Below are 22934 nucleotides of genomic sequence, written 5' to 3' on the forward strand. Positions count from 1 at the left end.
CTTTTTTCCTCTTTTCTTATCTTCGAGTTTTTCATCTCCAAATTTAAGTTTATTTAACCTAGTAAAGTAGGCACTAAATGTCAAAGAAAAATTCGAAAAAAAAAATCATAGATGAGATTTTAAGCACAAAGAACTAATTAAAACTCGCTAAACTTTGATTGAAGATATATCATTTGCATTAAAAATTTTGGAAGGGAGTATTCATAGACCTGTTCCTAGGACCCGGTCTTAGGAAGGTAGGGACGTTGGATACAATGAATCTGTAAGAAGTGCAACAGGCAAGGAGCAGGCTAGGTAAGCAGTTGAAGAAAACTTTGCAAGAAGTCAAAAAACAAAGTTTAGACAATAGAAGCCAAGGAAATAGAAAGTCATCAAGCATGGATAGGAAAAGTTCAGTAAGATCGTTAAGAAACATTTCGATAGCTGAATTCGAACAGCTAAACTTCATTGAACTCAAATCTATATATATAAAAATAAGTTGTCTGTGTGTGTGTGGGTCTGCCGGGTGACGTCATGTTTGTGTGTTGACTGACGTCATGTTTGTCGACTGACGAAATTACAGACCGGGACATCGGGACACAAATGACGACCGGGACACCGGCACATAGGGAATATAAATGATGACCGGGACACTCAAAGAGAAAGCGACCGGGACACAAGGAATGTTCGATTAGCAATCACCATCAACAAAGCACCGGGAGACAAATGACAACCGGGACACAGTGGAGTATAAATGACGACCAGGACATAAGTAAAAAAAAACTAAAATACCTAAAAAAAAAGGTAAAAACTATAAAAAAACTAAAAAGAAAAAAAAAACTAAAAACTAATATAAAAACTAAAAAAGCTAAAAAACTAAAAATACTAAATAAAATAAGAATAAAAGGAAAAAAAATGAAAAATAAAGGAGAAAAACAAAACTAAAAAAAAATAAAAAAACTAAAAAAACTAAAAAAAAGTAAAAACCAAAAAAAAAAACAAAAAAGAAAAAAAGGGGGAAAATACAAAAATTTATTTCATCATATACCATTTCAAAAACGAATGCATATACAGACCGGGACACCGAAATACAAATGACGACCGGGACACAGGGAATATAAATGACGACCGGGACACAGGGACACAACTACAACGGGGACGCCGGGGAGCACAGGGGGATATATAAATGACGAAGGGGACACAGGGAATGTTCGATTAGCAATCACCATCAACAAAACTCAAGGGCAATCATTAGAATCATGAGGTATCACTAAAAAAAAACTAAAAAAAGGTAAAAAATAAAAACTAAAAAAAAGACCAATTCAAAAACGAATGTATATACAGACCGGGACACAAATGACGACCGAGACACCGGGACATAAGGAATATAAATGACGCCCAGGACACTCAAAGAGAAATCACAGACTGGGACACCGGGACACAAATGACGACCGGCACAAAGGGAATATAAATGACGACCTGGACACAGGGACACAACTACAACAGGGACGCCGGGGGGCACAGGGGGATATATAAATGACGACGGCGACACAGGGAATGGTCGATTAGCAATCACCATCAACAAAGCTCAAGGGCAATCATTAGAATCATGAGGTATAGATCTGAATACGGATTGTTTTCCCATGGACCATTATATGGTGCATGTTCAAGAGTCGGTAAACCTGACAATCTATTTATATGCACAGACAATGGGACAGCGAAGAATGTTGTATATTCGCAAGTTTTACGTAGTTAAAAACATATATATATATATATATATATATATATATATATATATATATATATATATATATATATATATATATATATATATATATATATATATATATATATATCTATATTCACAGGTGGGACATAGGGACACAACTACAATGGCGCGTAACTAATATGGCGCGTAACGACTTACGCACGTAGGGGGGGGCTTGGGGGGGGGGATGCGCCACCACCAACTAGGTGTTGGGGTGGCGCGAAGCGCCACCCCAACAGCTAGTATACTCTAATTATATTGAAAAGGAATTGTTCACGGCTAGATGTAAATGCTTAATTGAATCAGTGCATATCATTTGCAGAGCAACACCTGCTGCCTACTAAAGAGTGATCGACCAGCCCATTGCAACCGAAATTTAAATGCTTAAAAAAATCTTTTAAACTAATTAGGGAACAAGACATAGGTTTATCTTAGCAGTAAATTTATCACGAAAACAAATTTTCAAAAGAAACTGATAACGAGGCTGAGCATGTTGGGAAACCAAAATTGTGGGGTAGGCTACCATTGGATGGATCTTGCTAGAAAACCCAACAATTTTTATAACAATAGTTACATCAAAAGAATCGCTTTTTAATTATATAAGTTTCATTCAGTTTAGACTTACCCATCAAAAGTTATGAGGCTGAGAGAATTTGCCTTATTTTAGAAAATAGGGAAAACACCCCTTAAAAGTCATAGAATCTTAACGAAAATCACACCATCACATTCAGCGTATCAGAGAACTATACAGTAGAAGTTTAAAGCTCCTACCTACAAAAATGTGGAATTTCGCATATTTTGCCACAAGAAAGATCACGGATGCGTGTTTATTTGTTTTGTTTTTTTTCAGTGGTGATCGCACAGTAAGTTTTTTACTCTTTTAAAAAGTAGAGTTGAGAGAAAGAGTCAAACTTTAGCGTAAAGAGTGGGTCGTTGAGGAGGGAACGGCCCCTTTGATATATGGAGTAATTTCTGTTCGATTTAAGTTTTAGTATCGCTCCTTAATTTCAGTTAAAAAAAACGGTTTTTTTTTTATTTAATCTATAGTAAGATCCTCTAGATGTGCAATACCAAATTTAAAATCTACTTTTCAAACAGTTCGTGGTAACGAACTGTAGTAAGGAGCGACCCGGCTCAATAGTAACCAAAACTCTAAAAAATGGAATTTTGATACCAATACCTACATCAAAAGAATCGAATTTTAATGCTGATTTTGAATATATAAGTTTCATTAAGTATAGTCTTACCCATCAAAAGTTACGAGCCTGAGAAAATTTGCGTTATTTTAGAAAATAGGGGGAAACGCCCCCTAGAAGTCATAAATCACACCATCAGATTCAGCGTATCAGAGAACCCTACTGTAGAAGTTTCAAGCTCCTATCTACAAAAATGTGGAATTTTGTATTTTTTGCCAGAAGGCAGATCACGGATGCGTGTTTATTTGTTTTTTTGTTTTCTTGTTTTTTTTTTTTTTTCCCAGGGGTGATCGTATCGACCCAGTTGTCCTAGAATGTTGCAAGAGGGCTCATTCTAGCGGAAATGAAAAGTTCTAGTGCCCTTTTTAAGTGACCAAAAAAATTGGAGGGCACCTAGGCCCCCTCCCACGCTAATTATTTTTTCGAAGTCAACGGATCAAAATTCTGAGATAGCCATTTTATTCAGCGTAGTCAAAGAACCTTATAACTATGTCTTTGGGGACGACTTACTCCCCCACAGTTCCCGTGGGAGGGGCAACATGTTACAGACTTTGACCAGTGCTAACATATAGCAATGGTTATTGGGAAGTATACAGGCGTTTTCAGGAGTATTTTTTGGTTGGGGGAGGGGTTGAGAAGAGGGGGATATGCTGGGGGAACTTTCCATCGATAATTTGTCATGGGGGAAGAAAATCTCCATGAAGGGAGCGCAGGATTTACTAGCATTATTTAAAAAAAAAACAATGAAAAAATAAATATGAAAAAGTTCTTTCAGCTGGAAGTAAGGAGCAGCATTAAAACTTAAAACGAACAGAAATTATTACCCATTTGAGGGGCTCACCTCCTCCTAATACCTCGCTCTTTACGCTAAAGTATTTTTAGTAATTTCAACTATTTATTCTACGGCTTTTGTGATTCTGGGGTCATTCTTAATGAATTGTGACAAAATTTAAGCTTTAGTGTAAAGAGCGAGGATCTGACAAGGGGGCGAGCCCCCTCATATATGTAATAAAATATGAGAATACAAAAGTTCTTTACGTAAGCTAATTTATAAGTTACGTAAATCTTTTACTAATAAAAATATTCGTAAAAAATTAAAAATTCTAGTTGCCTTTATAATTAACCAAAAAGTCGGAGGGCAACTAGGCTTCCTCCCCCGCTCTTTTTTTCTCAAAATCATTTGATCAAAATTATGAGAAAGCCATTTAGCCAAAAAAAAAAAAATACAAATTTTGTTTTAATTATTCCTCTGCGAAGAGCCAAAATCAAAACATGCATTGATTCAAAAACGTTCAGAAACTAAATAAAAAAAACAAGTTTTTTTAACTGAAAGTAAGGAGCAACATTAAAACTTAAAACGACCAGAAATTACTTCGTATATGAAAGAGGCTGCTTCCTCATCAACGCCCCGCTCTTTACGCTAAAGTTTTTTACTGTTTTAAAAAGAAGAATTGAGAGAAAGAGTCAAACTTTAGCGTAAAGAGCGGGACGTTGATGAGGAAGCAGCCTCTTTCATATACGAAGTAATTTCTGGTCGTTTTAAGTTTTAATGTTGCTCCTTACTTTCAGTTAAAAAAACTTGTTTTTTTTTATTTAGTATTTTATAAGAAGCACGTTAAATAAAAATTATAATAAATCGCAATTTTTTTAAGTACTACATGTATTATTTGTAAATTAGTCTTAATAGTACTAAAGTAAAAGACAATATTTAACAAAACACTGTTCTATGCGACGTCATGATATCGAGCTAAAATGCCTAAAGTTGTTTATTGAATTTAATACACTGGATCAGTTTATAGAAAATTATAAAGGCGACATGGGTTGATAAATTATAAATTACATGGAGTCATAGTTCATATCAAATAGTTCGTGGTAACGAACTGTAGTAAGGAGCGACCCGGCTCAATAGTAACCTAAACTCTAAAAAACGGGATTTTGATACTAATAGATACATCAAAAGGATAGGATTTATATGCTGATTTTAAATATAGGCTCGATGGGAATCTCACCCGTCAAACGTTACGAGCCTGAGAATATTTGCCTCATTTTAGAAAATAAAAGGAAACATCCCCTAAAAGTCATAGAATCTTAACGAAAATCACGATTCAACGTATTCAACGTATCAGAAAACTCTACTGGACAAGTTTCAAGCTCCAATCTACAAAAATGTGGAATTTTGCATTTTTTACCACAAGACAGATCACAGATGCGTGTTCATTTGTTTGTTTTTTGTTTTCCAGGGGTGATCGTATCGACCCAGTGGTCCTAGAATGTCGTAGGAGGGCTCATTCTAGCGGAAATTAAAAGTGCTAGTGTCCTTTTTAAGAGATTAAAAAATTGGAGGTTACATAGGCTCCCTCCCACGCTCATTCTTTCCCAAGGTCACAAGATCAAAATTTTGAGGTAGCAATCTTATTCAGCTTAGTCGAAAAACCATATAACTATGTCTTTGGGGACGACTTACTCCCCTACAGTCCCCGTGGGAGGGGCTACAGGTTACAATATTTGACCAGTGCTTACATACAGTAATGGTTATTGGGAAGTGTACAGACGTTTTCAGGGGAATTTTTTGGTTGGGGGGAGGGGCTGAGAAAAAGGGGATATGCTGGGGGAGCGTTCCATGGAGGAATTTGTCATGGGGGAGGAAGAACATTTTCCATGAAGGGAGCGCAGGATTTTCTAGCACTATTTAAAAAAAAATGAAAAAAAATATGAGTTTTTCAACTGAAAGTTAGGAGCAGCATTAAAACTTAAAACGAACAGAAATTATTACGCATATGAGGGGTTCACCTCCTCCTAATACCTCACTCTTTACGCTAAAGTAATTTTAGTAATTTCAACTATTTATTCCATGGCTTTTGTGATTCAGGGGTCATTCTTAAAGAATTGGGACAAAAATTAAGCTTTAGTGCAAAGAGCGATGTACTGACGAGGGGGTGAACTCCCTCATATGCATAATGAAAACATACGAATTCAGAAGTATGTTACTTATGTTAATTCGTAAGTTACGTATATCTTTTACCAATAAAAACACTTGTAAACAATTAAAATTTTAGTTGCCTTTTTAAGTAACCAAAAACTGGAGGGCAGCTAGGCCTCCCCCCCCTGTCCCTTTTTCTGAAAATCATTCGAAGAAAAGTACGAGAAAGCCAATTAGCCAAAAAAATCAATATTTAAATTTCGTTTTAATTATTCATCCGCGGAGAGCCAAAATCAAAACACGCATTAGTTCAAAAACGTTCAAAATTAAATAAAAAACAAGTTTTTTTTTAACTGAAAGTAAGGAGCGACATTAAAACTTAAAACGAACAGAAACTGCTTCGTATATGAAATTAGCTGCTCCCTCCTCAACGCCCCGCTCTTTACGCTAAAGTTTTGAATTAATTATTTATTTATTAAAGTTGAATTAATCACTCATTAAAGTTGAATTAATCATTCTTGTGCGGAGAGCCAAAATAAAAACATTCATTTGTTCAAAAACGTTCAGAAATTAAATTAAAAAAATAAGTTTTTTCAATTAAAGTAAAGAGCGACAATAAAATTTAAAACAAACAGAAATTATTTCGTATATGAAAGGGGTTGTCCCCTCCTCAACACCTCGCTCTTTACGCTTAAGTTTCACCTCTTTGTCATAACTCTTTTTTTTAGAACAATAAAAAACTTTAGCGTAAAGAGCGAGAACACGTAATAAAATACACGAATGTAGAAGCTCGTTACGTAAGCTAATTCGTAGGTTACGTATATTTATTACTAATAAAAACGTTCGTAAAAAAAATTAAAAGTTCTAGTTGTCTTTTTTAAGTAACCGAAAAATTGGAGGGCAAATAGGCCTCTTACCCCCCCCCCCTCCTTTTTTCTCAAAATCATCCAATCAAAACTATGAGTCATTTAGCCACAAAAAAATTAATATGCTAATTTCGAGAGATTTGCCTTGAAGGGAAGGAATTTTCCATGGACTGGGAGCAGGACTTACCGCCGTTATTTAATTTAAAAAAAAAAGTTTTTTAACTGCAAGTAAGGAGCGACATTAAAACTTAAAACGAACAGAAATTATTCCGTATATGAAAGGGGTTGTCCCCTCCGCAACACCTCGCTCTTTACGCTAAAGTTTTTTTATTGTTTTAAAAGTAGAGTTGTGACAGAGTCAAACTTTAGCGTAAAGAACGGGGTGTTAACGATGGAACAACCCGTTCCATATAAGGAATAATTTCTGTTCGTTTTAAGTTTTAATGCCCTTCCTTACTTTCAGTTGAAAAAACTTGTTTTTTTTATTAATTTATAAAGAGGTCAAGTAAAAAAAAAAATTATGGCGCGGAGAATTATACAATAAGCTGTGCAAAAAAGTGTCATATTCCAACATTTATTATTTTTATGAATGTGGCTTAAGATGGATAAACCATAGTCTTTGTCGGCGATGACAGAAGAACACACTCCCAAATGGGACAAAATCAGTCAAAAGAAGGCTAAATGAAAGGGGTCCCTTCAAGCTTCAAGCTCTAGCAGTGTGAGCTAGAAAAAGAACAATTAAAGATGTGCTGACGTAAGGCAAGGTTGGTGCTGCAATGAATTTTTATTAGTAGTTGCACTACTTTAAGTTGGTGTATTGAAATATACAATTTTGACTATCTTCTATCCGGCCACTTTTACCAACAAGTAAGCCTATAGTTGTCTCAGGTAAAGTTTTTATAACACATGTAACTATTTACATAGTTATTTTATTCAGATATCTCAAATATGTAATTAAAACATAGGCAAAAGACACAAAATAAAATGAGGAAAGTCAAACCGCTTTTCAAGTGACTATACTTGTGCGTTATCAAGTTCCAAATACTATACATTGAATTTTAATATCAAATAATATTTCAACACCGCCTTCAAATGATTGTTTATAAACCCATTAGAGACAAATTTTACGAGAAAAACTATTGAACAGATTTTATTTTAGAAAAATATTGGACACTTTTCATTTGAATCGGAATTTACATACTCAATGCTTGCATTTTTTTAGCAAATTATGAACATATTTAACATTTTAAATTTGCATGTTTTAGCAAATTACGAACATATTTAACATTTTAAATTTGCTTTTTTTTTCAGCAAATTATGAAAATATTTAACATTTTAACTTACCATACTTAAGCTTCTTATAGCCATGTTCTTTGATTTCTGTTTAGCCATCAAAAATCCATAATACCATTACTATTCGCATAAATATTTGACCGGCTGGTAAATTATACGATCGGTAGTAAAGTTTGAAATTTATTTCTTTTTTGAAGAGATGCCAGAATTTTTCTTTAGTTTCTCAACAAAACACAGGCTTTCATAAAAAATAATTTTTTGAATTATGAGAATTAAATCAGGGTGGAGGAATCCTGAAAAAATCACCAGTGCTGCTTACGTCATCTAATGTCAAAAATAGGAATACTTAATGAGACCAAATAAAGCGTACAATGTTGGGTCTTTATTCAAATCTCATTTTGGACCTAAACTAATAAAGATGTATTCCTGAAGCTTGAGTTTTAGCCACCAAGAATCGACATCTACAATTTTGGTTCATTTCAATTCTTTTCTTGTGCATTCCAACTAATTTGTGACTAAGATTTATCTACAAATTTTTCAATAAAGGGGGGATTCCTTACTGGCTGATTCCTTTTCATTGAAGAACATTTTATTAAACTATATGTTACTTTTACATTAATTTAAGATTGGTTGTTTTTTAATTCTTTGGAGAATTTGCCTTGGGATATCCAGTATATTCTTGATACCCTTGCGTTTCAGTGAAATATGTAAGGTGGTTGAATCAGAAAAATAATCATAGAAATACATAAAATTATCCAAACAAAAGTAAAAGTATGGTAAGTAGCAAAAAAAAAATATAAGCCACATAGAAATGAAGGCTATTATTTTGAAATTGAGCACCCATAAATATTTGTGTCATTTAAGGAACACAAAGATTTTGATTTTAAATATTTTAAGCAACCATCGTTAGGCCACAAACACAAAGATTTGAAACAACCATCGTCATTACTCGAACAAGTATTACACCGATGTCTTCCCTTGCACTCCGATGAAAAATGATAAGGGGGCTCATTGCAATGCTTGCATTCTTCACAATAAGTTTCTGTCGAAGACGATTTTAAATACTGGTCATATTTTTCAACTTTCAACAAAGAACCCAAAGATTTCTCTTGGACTAACTTCATTGTTTTAAATTCCTCTCCAATTTTCAAATTCACAAACATTATGAGAACTTCGGGCAATGGAAAGTTTTTCAAGTTAATCAGTGATAGGATTTTTAAGGACGCTATGGATCTTTCTTCAGGATTCTCCGACGTCCAACTGTAGAATATATTCAAAAAGCATTTCCAAGTATCCACCTTTGATTGACCTAGCATATCACAACACATCTCCGAGAACATTTCCGAGAATTTCATAAAATCATCAACACTAAATCCATTGACAAAATTTGGAACTACTTTTCCTTCTACAGCAATGCGCGCAAGTTCTCTTAATGCTCCAATCTTAGACTTTGGACTGTTGGAAATTAAAAAATAAGCTTCAAGGAGTTTTAAATTTTCACCTTGTCTGTATTCACCAAGTAGTTTTTCTGCAATATCATCCTTGATCCCAAACAAATCATATTTCTCAACAATATAGTCAAAACCTTCCTTGTTAACTTTCTCGTAACCGTGAATAGTTCCATTTTCATAATATTGTATGATAAATTGCATCGTTTCAAAATGGATATCGTTTGCCACAACTACGTTGGTTCTCTTCTCAATAAAATCTTTTTCAAACATATACTTGAAAACATTGCTTACTGTTGTTAAAAGGCTTTTCTTAACTTTAACATCTCCATCATTGCATTGTATAGTAACTATGGAACTGTCTGTTATCGCCAGTTTGTTTAAGAGTGCAATAAAAGGTGAAGGAGATTCGGCCATTGTTTCCTCAGTTGCGCAGCATAAACTTGAATAACCTGAACCCTATAATAAAAAAGGAAATGGCATGAGATATATTTTGAAAATGGCTTTTTTGGAGTAAATTCGTCAAAATATATTTTGAAAATGGCTTTTTTGGAGTACATCCGTCAAAATACATTATTTTGGCATTTTTGTATAAGAGGCCAATTTTTACCCCCTCTCGACTTATAATATGTTTTGATCCCCTCTCCTAATTGATGCCAATGGTTAAATGTATCAAACAGATTATCATCTAGAACTGATGACCTTAGGGGACTTGTTGCTGCATTAAGTTGTTAGCACGTTAGCAGTAGTATTTGTAGTATCTGACAAAATAGTGGAGTTAATTATTTAATTACTATGGCCGACACGAAGAAAGGTTTCGCTTGTTGCACATAAAAACAGATAAAACAGAATGTGGAGTAGCTATAACCACAAACGGGTCAATCAATATCAATCCAACACAGCTCATAGCCAAACTTTTTCGGAATTAAATTTTTTTTAAACAAGTTTTTTTAACTGCAAGTAAGGGATGAAATTAAAACTTAAAGCGAACAGAAACTATTCCGCATATGGAAGGGGTTGTCCCCTCCTCAAAATCCCGCTCTTTACGCTAAAGTTTGACTATGTCACAAGTCTACTCTTTAAAACAATGAAAAAAACTTTAGCGTAAAAAGCGAGGCGCTGCGGAGGGGACAACCTTTTTTCATATACGGAATAATTTCTGTTCGTTTTCAGTTTAAATGTCGCTCATTATTTGCAGTTAAAAACTTGTTTGTTTTTTTAATTTAATTTCTGAAAGTTTTTGAGTTAATGCATGTTTAGATTTTGGCTAACCGCACACGAATAATTAAAACGAAATATTCATATTAATTTATTTAGTTTTTGCTAAATGGCTGTCTCATAGTTTTGATCGGATGATTTTGAAAAAAGGGGGTGGGGGAAGGCCTAGTTGCCCTCCGATTTTGTTACTTAAAAATTCAACTAGATTATTTTATTGTTTGTACGGACGTTATTAGTAATAAACATACTTAACTTACGAATTAACTTACGCAACGAACTTCTATATTTGCGTAGTTTTATTACGCATATGAGGGGTTCTGCCCCCTCGTCAATACCTCGCTCTTTAAACTAAAGCTTGAATTTTATCCCAAATCTTTTAAGAATGACCCTGAATCACAAAGGCCGTAGAATAAATAGTTGAAATAACTAAAAATACTTTATCGTAAAGAGCAAGGTATTGCTGAAGAGACGAACCCCCTTATCTACGTAATATTTTATGTTCGTTTTAAGTTTTAATGCTACTCATTACTTCCAGGTGAATTTTTTTTTATTTCCTCATTGTTTTTTTTTAAATAATGCTAGAAAATCCTGTACCCCCTTAATGGAGATTCTCTTCCCTGATGATAAATTCCTCCATGAGATCCTCCCACGTAGCCCCCAACCCACCCAAACGTGAAAAAGTCCACCTAAAAACGTCAGTATACTTCATAACAACCATTACGATATGTCAATAATGGTCAAAGTTCATAACTTGCAGCCCCTTCCCCGGGGGCTGTGGGGGGATTAAGTCGTCTCCAAAGACATAGTTATTAGGTTTTCGACTAAGTTGAACAGAATGGCTATCTCAAAATTTTGATCCGGTGAGTTTGGGGGAAAATGTCCACGGGAGGGGGCCTAGGTCCCCTCCAATTGTTTGTTCACTTGAAAAAGGCACTAGAACTTTTAATTTCCGTTAGACTGAGCCCTCTTGCGACATTCTAGGACCACTGGGTCGATACGATCACCACTGGAAAAGAAAACCACAACAAATAAACACGCTTCCGTGATCTTTCTTCTGGCAAAAACTATAAAACTCAACATTTTTGTAGATAGGAGCTTGAAACTTTATAATAACGTTTTCTGATACGCTGAATCCGATGGTGTGATTTTCGTTAAGATTCTATGACTTTTAGGGGATGTTTCCCCCTAATTTTCTAAAATAACGCAAATTTTCTCAGGCTCGTAACTTTTAATGGGTAAGATTAAACTTGATGAAGCATATATTTAAAATCAGCATTAAAATGTGAATTTTGATGTAACTATTGGTATCAAAATTCAGTTTTTTAGAGTTTCGGTTACTATTGAGCCGGGGTCGCTCCTTACTACTACGAACTGTTTGATTACAGGACATTTTATACACTTATTTTAAACTTTAATGTTAATTTATTTGCAAATGTTCAGATATTCTTATGTAACTTTTGAATTATAAAAGGTAAAGTTTATAAAAAAAGGAGAATTTCGGAAAATGTTACAAAATCAAGTTCCTAATTATAAAAGAAACCCACAATTGCGTCAAATCAAAACTTTTAAAATCAGCTTCATTATTATATCCAACAAAAGTAGGCCTACCTTAAGAAATACAAAATTTTCATCCAAAAAATCGTTTTCAAAATATATTTTTAGCTAAGCTACATTTTTAAATATTCGAAAAAAATATGTGGTTGAGTGGTTTGAGCTTAAGGTGAATCTCCTTGGTTTTGATCTAATGATATTTTTCATTCTTAAGCAATGCTTAATATCTTTCTAAGGAATTGGTGTTTTTAAGAGATAAAGTAAATAAAAAAACAAGTTTTTTTTAAATGAAAGTAAGGAGCAACATTAAAACTTAAAACGAACAGAAATTTCTCCGTATATGAAAGGGGCTTTTTATCCTCAACGCCTCGCTCTTTATGCTAACGTTTGACTCTTCCTCTTAACTCTACTTCTTAAAACAGTAAAAAAACTTAAGCGTAAAGAGCTAAAGTTGAGGAGGAAAAGCCCTTTTCATGTATGGAGTAATTTCTGTTCGTTTTAAGTTTTAATGTCGCTCCTTACTTTCATTTAAAAAAACTTTTTTTTTATATTTAATTTCTGGACGTTTTCTAATTAATGCATGTTTTGATCTTGGCTCTCCGCACATAAATAATTAACCAAATTTGTATATTATTTTTTTTTGGCTAAATGGCTTTCTCATAGTTGTAATCAGAAGATATTGAGAAAGAAGGAGCGAGGGAGGAAGCCTAGCTGCCCTCCAATTTTTTGATTACTTAAAAAGGCAACTAGAACTTTTAATTTTTTACGAACATTTTCATTAGTAAAAAATATACATAATTAAACGAAAATGCCACCTTGTGTTCATGATTTCTCCATGCCAGTGTCCAATTTCTACCCACTTTGTACAAAATTAGAAATATCTCACATTTCTTAGTTGGGACTAAACATGTCTTAAGATTGCACCGAAAACAAAATTTTACTTGGATTTTTTTTTTAAGGTAGGTTTTCTCAAAATTGCTTAGGGCAAAGTAATCGGTGTAAGGTGTCCTCCTCAGAAAATTTTTCCCTTAGAAAACTGAGCATCTACAGAAAAAGTATAAAATAGGCCTCTTCGAAATATCAATCAGATGCTTCTGGGGATAACAAATTAATGAGTACATTCATGATACATGGATTTAGAATTAATATATAACGCTTTATCTAAAGCGTGGTTAGGGTGTTCGAACCTCCTTTACCCGTAATTTTTCTGACTCGTGAAAATGTAAAAAAATACAGAATGAATCTTTAAGTCATAAAGAAAAAACACACATCCGCGATCTTTCTTTGGAGAAAAATAGAAATTTTCAATTTTTTGTAGATGAAAGGTGGGAGCATTCTAACTGTCATTTAACCTTGAGATAAATATGGAATTAGTTTTGAAGGGGGAGGGGGAATAACATTAATATTCATTCCCTCTAGATTTCCGAGAATATTTCTGTTCTACACCGTTATTGTTATCTCGTGGAACCCAAAACAATCCGTAGGCAATTAATGTGAAAAATATCTAGCAAATCCTCCTCCGTTTTTCGGAACACCCTCCGGTTCAGAAAAAATTTTGACTGCTATCATCACTTTAGCTTCCAATATCCTAATCTTGGTTGGCAGATTTTTCTTCTTACTCTTCCAAACTTTTTTTTTTTCTAAGCCGAAAATTCTATTTAATTTTTAATAACTTGACTGCACCTATTGTCTTTACTAATGTTTTCCACTTGATCGATCTTCTCATTATCCAACATCACCTCTTCGTCATCACTTTTTCCAAGTCTTAACGACTTAGTCTTCTTAACATTATTAATTAAAAAAAAAAGTTTTTTCTGAGGGAAGTAGAGAAAAATTGGAACTTAAAACGAACAGAAATTCTATCTAACATATTTCAAGATAACTATAAAAATAAACCAAGTGATGATCCCTCCCGATGTTTGTAGGATTATAGAAAAATGGCGCTTTACTGAAAACACAAAACATTATAGGAGTGTGGCTCATTAAAAATAAACAGTGTAAGGACATCTTTTACGATATAAAAAATAAAGCATTTTAGGGATATGTTATGATTATTTTGTAGACAAGTTTGAAGCGAAACCCTCTTGATAGTATATTCTTTTACTTGGGTTTTGTGTTTTCAGTAAAGGGCTAGTTTTCTATAATATTATAAACAAAGAGAAATATGATCAGTTGGTTTATTTGAACTTGTTTTATTGACATCTGCTAGATAAGCCGTAAAGTACTAATTTAAGCATAATTTTCTTATTTATGTTCATCATTCCCATCATTCAATTCTGACTCCTGGATCAGAATTGAAAAAAACGCGTGAAAGTTTTGACAACGAGGTAACGGCAACCGTTTTCTATGACTAAAGGAGTTATACTTATTGATATTTTAGAAGATTGTAATGATCTCTGGATTTTCTTAAATATTAAATAAAAAAAACTAGTGGTTTTGACTGAAAGTAAGGAGCGATATTAAAACTTAAAACGAACAGAAATTACACCGTGTATGAAAGGGGATGTCCCCTTCTCAATGCCCCACTCTGCGCTAAAGTTTGACTTTCTCTCAATTCTACTTTATTAAACAGTAAAAAAACTCTAGCGTAAAATGGCGTAGCGTAACGATCCAAGAGTTTCGTTACCACGAACTGTTTGATCAAACAATTCGTGGTAACGAACTGTAGTAAGGAGCGACCCGGCTCAATAGTAACCAAAACTCTAAAAATTGAATTTTGATATCAATAGCTACATCAAAAGAATCGCATTTTAATGCTTATTTTAAATATATAAGTTTCATCAAGTTTAGTTTTACCCATCATAAGTTACGAGCCTGAGAAAATTTGCCTTATTTGAGAAAATAGGGGGAAACACGGTGCGTGTTTATTTGTTTGTTGTTTTTTTCCCAGGGGACATCATATCGACCAAGTGGTCCTAGAATGTCACAAGAGGGCTCATTCTAACGGAAATGAAAAGTTCTAGTGCCCTTTTTAAGTGACCAAAAATATTTTGAGATAGATCAAACTTTTTACGGATCAAAATTTTGAGATAGTCATTTTGTTTAGCATAGTCGAAAACCATTATAACTATGTCTCTCCCCCACAATCCCTCGGGGAGGGGCTGCAAGTTACAAACTTTGACCAGTGTTTACATATAGTAATGGTTATTGGGAAGTGTACAGACGTTTTCGGGGGGATTTTATTTTGTTTGGGCGTGGGGCTGAGGAGAGGAGGCTATGTTGGAGGATCTTTCCTTGGAGGAATCTGTCATGTTCCTCCAAGATTTTTAACAGGATTTTTGGGGATTTTTTACAGGTGTTTTTAACTTACGAACGAGTTATAGGATCTTAATGAAATTCGATTTTCAGAACCACCTCGTGCCACAGAGCTCTTATTTAAAATCCCAACTGGATTCAGCGACCTTGGGGGAGTTAGAGGGAGAAACCGGAAATTTTGGAAAACGCTTAGAGTGGAGAGATCTTAATGAAACTCGGTGAAAAGAAGCTATTGGCTATTGGCTGTCCCGACCTCGTCACAAGCGCCATATGAGTTCTTGGCTCTTGTTTTCTGTAAGAATCCCTAGTATGAGTTGATATTTGTATGTTGGAGAAACACGAACAATGTAATTTGTATATATATATATATATATATATATATATATATATATATATATATATATATATATTTACACCAAACAAATACTTTCAATTACACCAAACAAAATGGCTATGTCAAAATTTTGATTAAATGTTTTTGGGGAAATGGTGGGCGTGGGAGGCTGTTTTTTGCCCCCCAATCACTTTCGACTATTAAAAGGGACTATTAAGTCCTCGACTATTAAAGTCCTTTCGATTTCCAATCGAATGAGCTGTTTTCGAAGTTTCTACGACAACAAATGGCCAGCTCAGAATTTCTATCAGATCCATTTCGGAAAAATACGAGGTATGTGTTGGGGGGGGATCCACGTTCCGGTCAAACTGAATCCTAAAAAGGGCGCTAAAAGCTCAGATGACCAATCTAATGGACCCCCTCTGAAGTTTATACAATTACCTTCCAGTATATACCATATATACCCCGAGTGCAGAGCTTATAACCCTTGCCCTGAGGGCTGTGGCGTGATTGTCGTCCTCAAAGACATAATAGCCGGAACTTTCAATTACGTTGAACAAAATTACTATCTCCAAATTTTGATGGGATTTGTTCGGGAAATATGCATTTCGGGATAAGAGGCGTAGGGGGAGGGAGGGGGGGTATATCTCCCATCCGAACACTCAGGGTAGAACAAATATACTAGAACTTCTGTTTATCAATCCGATGAGCCACCTCCGAAATTATACGATCACCTTTTCTATATGTAGGCCTACCTTATAAGTCCCCATAACTTACAGCCCATGGCCTGAGAGCTTTGGGGGTGGTCATCCTCAAAGACATAATTTCCTAACCTTTCAATTATGTTGAACAAAATTACTGTCTTGGAATTTGTATTTGACGTGTTTGGAGAAATGGTACGCGTGGGAGGGGGGTTAGTTACCCTCCAATCACTTTTGATTATAAAAACGGCACTAGCCCTTCCAGTTTCCAATCGAATGAGCTCTTTTGGTAGTTTCTAAGAAAACAAAAATACTTGGTGGGGGGGGGGGGGGGCTAACCACCCTCCAGTCACTGAATCTTAAAAATGACAGCTTCTGATTACCAACTCAAAGTCCCCTCCAAAATTTATACGATCACCTTTTCTATATATACCTTATATGGCCCAAGGACAGCTTACAACCTTTACCGGGGGCAGTCGGGGGGGGGGGGGGGGGGTTCTTCATCAAATACATAATTTCCGGACCTTACAACTACGTTGAACAAAACGGCTATCTCAAAATTTTGATTGGATGTATTTGGGGAAATGGTGAGCGTGGGAGGGGGGTTAGTTGCCCTTTGGGGGTTAGTGTAAGGCACTAGCCCTTTCAATTTCCATAATGCCCACATCAGTCTCTATTTAGGCAGCGCTTAAGTAGATAGTTTGCACTGCTTATGATACTTCAGAATTAGTAATTTATAATTTTGTTATGCATTTATGATTGATTCTAAAGCTTTCCCAGCAGATTTCAAACCCTAATTACCGCAAAAATAGAATTTACTTACTTTTGTTACCAGAGCTTCCGTACGTCAAACTGTATATTATGTAAACTATAACCAAATGAAATGTGACATTTATCTATATTGAAGGTTTGAAATCCGAGGAAAATAGGGTGGATAGAATGATCAACTTTTCAACTGTGTGGCAACACAGGGGTCCACAACTCACAAGGAGCATACGTTAGGCACTTGCAAAGGATACTGGCCCTGTTTGCTTTATGGAAGGTTTGGAGGGAAGAAGGGCAATTAAATGGAGACTGGGATCAATGGATAAGTTTGATTGTAAGGCAGAAATCAGATGGGAAAAAGAGAAATTTACCATTTGATTTTTTATAATACAACCGTATTTCAAATATTACATAAATTGCCTCCACAAATACATCTCTTCATGGGTCCCCTGCTGGGACTAGATACAACCCTGGATTCTCTAAAGACTTTCCCTAATTTTCTTTTTTTAATTGGCTTTATCTGGCATATTATAACGCATTTATCTGGTATTTGGCAAAGTTTTTCTCAAATACTAAACTACTTATGTATCGGTCCATTTGACGGGTCTATCGAAGCCTACATCTCCGTAACCATTAGGGATAAGAAGTCAAATTTAGCATCAAAACATTCGTCTATTTCAGCATTAAAAAAATAAAATAGAATAAACGAAAGCTAAGAGCTCATAGGGCACTTGTGACGAGGTCGGAAGAGCCAAGAGTTCATATGGCATGAGCTCTAGCAAAATTCTAAGAATCAAAAGCTTAATTAAAAGGAAAATCAGAGGCTTAATGCTGGTCGGGATTTAAAACAAGAGCTCTGAGACACGAGGTCCTTCTAAACTCATTAAGATCCGAACACCCAGTCGTAAGTTAAAAATACCTCATTTTTTCTACTTTTTCCTCTCCCTTCAGCCCCCCACATGGTCAAATCAGGGAAAGCAGCTTTATCAAGTCAATTTGTGCAGATCCCTGACCCGCCTACCCATATTTATCGTCCTAGGCCATCCAGAAGCACCAAACTCGCCAAAGAACTTGCCCCCCCTAAATCCCCTAAAGAGAGTGGATTCAGTCTGATTACGTAAACCACGTATCTACGACATTTGATTATTCTACCCACCAAGTTCCATCCCGATCTCTCCACTCTAAGCGTTTTCCAAGATTTCTGGTTTCCCCCTCCAACTCCCCCTCCAATGTCACCTGATGAGGTCGGGATTTTAAATAAGAGCTCTGAGACATGAGTGCCTTCTAAATATCAAACTCAAAAATACCACACGATACACCATTAAACACCATTTAAAAGTCATAGAATCTTAATGAAAATCACATAATAAGATTCAGCGTATCAGAGAACCATACTGGAGAGGTATCAAGCTCCTAACTGTAAAAATGTAGAATTTTGTATTTTTTGCCAGAAAAAACATCACAGATGCGTGTTTATTTGATTTTTTGTTGTTTTGTTTCCCGAGGGATGATCGTATCGACCCTATGGCTCTGTAATTTTGCGAGAGGCCTCATTTAAACAGAAATTAAAAGTTATAGTGGCCTTTCTAAGTGAAAAAATTTAGGGCGACAAGGCCCCTTCCTACGCTCAATTTTTTCCAAAGTCACCGAATAAAAATTTTGTGATAGCCATTCTGTTCAGCATACTATAAAGTTTAATAACTATGTCTTTGGGGACGACTTAATCCCCCACAGTCCCCAGGGGAAGGGCTGCAAGTTATGAAAGCTGCCCAATGTTTGTATATAGTATTGGGTATTGGGAAGTATACAAACATTTTCATGGGGTATTTTTTTGGTGTGGGGGGAGGGGGTCAGGGTTTGAGAGGTTTACATGGGAGGATCTTCCCATGGAGGCATTTTTCATGGGGGGAAAAAGGTGTGCTGGATTCCCCAGCATTATTCAAAAAACAATCAGAAATTAAATTTTTTTTAAAACAAGTTTTTTCAACTGAAAGTAAGGAGTAACATTAGACATTAAAACGAAGAGAAATTATTATGTATATGACGGGGTTCGCCCCCATATCTTTACCTTGCTCTTTATGCTAAAATATTTTTAGTAATTTCAAAAGAACTATCTATTCTAATTAAATGGCTTTTGGGATGCAGGGGACGCTCTTAAAGAATTGGAGCAATATTTGAGCTTTAGCGTAAAGTGTGATGTATTAACGAGTGGGAGAACCCCCTCATATTACATATATGACAAAGTTTCTTTTCCTAGTGAGTAACTCGCTCTTTACACTAAAGTTAGGATTTTGTTAAATAATGGCTGATATAAACAATAATTTGTTTGTGTTATATTTCAGCTAATCTTAGCATTTGATATTAACTTTGATATTTATGTGATAATAAAGCAAAGATATTGCATGTCCGGCTTGTGGTTGTTATTAAATTTAAAAAAAAACTGTTTTTTCCAACTGAAAGTAAGAAACAACGTTAAAACCTAGAAGGAACAGATATTATTATGTATATGAGGGGGTTGCGCCCTTCTCAATACCTCACGCTATACGCTAATGTTTGACTTTTTGTTCCAAATATTTAAGAATGACTACTGACATACAAGGACCACTTAATTAGAATAATAAGCTTTTTACAAATTCAAAACACTAGCGTAAAAAACGACGTACTGAAGAGGGGGCAAATCCCTCATATACGTAATAACAACCAAAAGAAAAATTTGAGAAAATTGCGGATCAAACAGTTCGTAGTAAAGAACTGTAAACAAGGAGGTATTTTGAGGGGGGTATATAATATAACTTATTTTCACTGTAGTTGTTATTTACAATGAAAGCTTTTCACCCAAATAAGCGGGTGATCCCCAAATGAGGTGGGAGGATATCATAAAGAAATATTTAAGGGAAACAAGAACTTCTTGGGAGGGTTCGGAAAGGGACAGTTTTAGTACCCTGGAATGGTGGAAGACGTACGCAGCTGTGTTGGCCACAGGCGGCTTGCTGCTGCAGTAAATTGTTACCAGTATTATAATTCTTTTCAATAAAGCATGAATGACACAACTGGCTTTAGACTTTTGCGTTTACGGGGGAGGAGGAGGCCATAGCCAGACTTCTATTTGTAGGAATTTTTGTTGGTCTGAAGTTTGACTTGAATATACAATTCAGTTTTTACTCGTTTTAATAATTGTTTATTCATTTATATGAATATCTGTTATTTGCAGGTTTGCTATGATTGTTAATTTAATCTTGGCTCATTTTGGGTTTTATTATATTCTTTATTAATAATTCATGGTCGTTCTGTTTTCTAATTGTTATGGTAAATTATTTCTTCTGGCCTTAAGTTTAATAAGGCTCTTTACTTTCCTTCGAAGAATTGCTCTTTCAGAAAAATTCGTAAAAAAAAAAATCGTTTCGTTTTTCATCGCCAAAGGTTCAAGTTTCAACATTCCTATTTCAACATCAAAGTTTTTTTTAACTTCACAGTAATTTTTTTCCGTATCAAACTTTCAATTTTCAACATCCCCCCCCCAACATTTTCTGAAATTAGTTTTGAGCAGACACAGTGGCAGTTACAAGTAGTCCCAGTTCCAAAGTAGTTCAATTGACAGGCGCAATAGCAGCAGTAAGAGTCGTGGCCTTGAAAGATTCTAGGTAATGCTCTCACTTGTTCTTAACATTTTGCAGATATGCCTTTTTGATGGCTAACCCAGATGTTCTATATCAAATTAGATAAACATATCCCTATAAATTTTTTAGAGTTTTGACTCAATACCCTTAGCCTTTTTGAACTCACCAGGATCAAACTTTTTTCTCTTTTCCAATGACAAATCTTGCAAGTAAAAAAACAGAAAAAATAAATATAATTTATATTCCTTACCCTGGGGGCTGAGGGGGTGTAGCATCCTCAAAGGCACAACTATTAGACATTGCGACTATTTTGAAAAATCAGATTTTAAAATGTATATCAGTGTTACAAGGGGATTCTAAATAGGCAAGCGGGGGAGAGTGCTCCTTCCCTTTTTCAACATCACTCTTAACATGCCTTCAAAGTGTCAATTTATTACCCCTAGCCGATCCTTAGATATTGCTGTTGTGCCCTTTCGACAACCGTACTCTATATAGTGTGTTTTGATTTTGCTTGAGTAATAAAACTAAAAAAAAAACTCAAACGAGGTTTACTAAACAAATACAGACCTCGCCCCACTTCCCGCGGGGCTCATGGACTAACATGCTTCGTTCTATAGGTAATGTTACCTGTGAGAACGAGGTAACATTACCTATGCATTGCTTGCTCCATGGAGGAGAAGGGTCAACCAGAAATGGATGCACTTCTTTAATAACGACAAGGAAACAATATGTGATTGTCGGAATCTTGCTATATGCAGTAATACGCACTTTAGAACACTTGGAACGAAATAAACATTTACCAAAATTTCAAAAGCTATATAGGGTAGAACTGTCAAGTAGACAAATTTAGATGCGCTTCTAGAAATAGCATTTCTAAGTGCTTTAGATGCGCTTATAGAATTAGCATTTCTAAGTTCTCTACTCTAGGAACGAAAGTAAACATTTACCGATATTTTGACAAAAACAACATTTTTATATTAATTTTCAATTATCAGTTTCTTTTTCTCTGGTTTTAGTTTTGAAAATCCAACTCCTGTTGTTCAAGTCGAATTTTAAGCCATATATTTTTTTTTTTTTTTTTTTTTTTTTTTTTAATACAAAATTTAAGAGATTTAGCCTATTTGTGGATCGTTGAAGCCTCAAGAATTAGGATTGAGCACGAGTTGTGATGTTTAAAACAGATTTTATTGTATTTCATCCAAGCAGAAGATGTATTTTGCAAGGTTTCACTTTTATAACACGAAGATTTTCTCCCTCTGGTGGGCCCTGACCTTTGATGACCTATCATGTTATGATGCAGTTCAAAACTCCCCTAAGCATTCCCTGAAAGACTCATCTTGATGCCCTCGCGTATTTTGGGAAAGTAGAAGTCAAACATGCATACCTCTTCTTAATAACATATACTATATTTAAACAATTAAAAATTCCATAACATTTAGCCCTTGCCCTTAGGCTTCGCGGTGGGGGGAGGGTTGAAATCTCCAATTACATAATTACTGAGCTCTTCAATAATACTGAAAAAATTATACAATCCAGAATTAGTAATCTATTAGCTTGTTATGCAATTATGTTTGATTTCTGAAGCTTTCTCAGCATATTTCAAATCTTATTTCCTGCAAAAACAGAATTTACTTACTTTTGTTCCAACAACTCGAGCAGGGTAACTTGGTCTTTCAACTGCTACGATTCGACTGAAAAAAAATTGTATGTCTGCAATTCTGTCTGCGATTCTGCTTGTGTCTGCGGTTTTATCTGAACTACAACCAAATGAAATGTGTTAAATCTTATCTAAATGTATCTTATCTTTGTTAAAGGTACGAAATCCAGAGAAATAGGGTAGGTAGAATGATCAACTTTTCAACGTAGTCAAAACAGGGGTTCACAACTCACAAGGAGCACTAAGCACTTTCAAAGGATACTGGCCGGTTTGCTTTATGGCAGATTTGGAGGAAAAGAAAGGCAATTAATTGGAGACTTGGGGATCAATGGGTAAAATTGATTGTAAGGCAGAAATCAGATGGGA

General features: G+C 35.0%; 1 protein-coding gene across 1 annotated transcript in view; it reads right to left on the reverse strand.

Annotated features, from left to right (window-relative positions):
- Positions 1–22662, reverse strand: part of LOC136042222 (uncharacterized) — a 43130-nt gene extending 20468 nt beyond the window's left edge. Inside the window, exons 1-2 of the mRNA XM_065727157.1 lie at positions 22548–22662; positions 8074–9929 (exon numbers count right to left, since the gene is read on the reverse strand). Of these exons, the coding sequence (XP_065583229.1) occupies positions 8844–9887 (1044 nt within the window). The 5' untranslated portion in view covers positions 9888–9929; positions 22548–22662 and the 3' untranslated portion in view covers positions 8074–8843. The remainder of the gene's footprint in view (positions 1–8073; positions 9930–22547) is intronic.
- Between the last annotated feature and the right edge of the window lie 272 nt (positions 22663–22934).

This window comes from Artemia franciscana, unplaced genomic scaffold (genome assembly GCF_032884065.1).
Source record: "Artemia franciscana unplaced genomic scaffold, ASM3288406v1 PGA_scaffold_828, whole genome shotgun sequence".
Lineage (NCBI taxonomy): Eukaryota > Metazoa > Arthropoda > Branchiopoda > Anostraca > Artemiidae > Artemia > Artemia franciscana.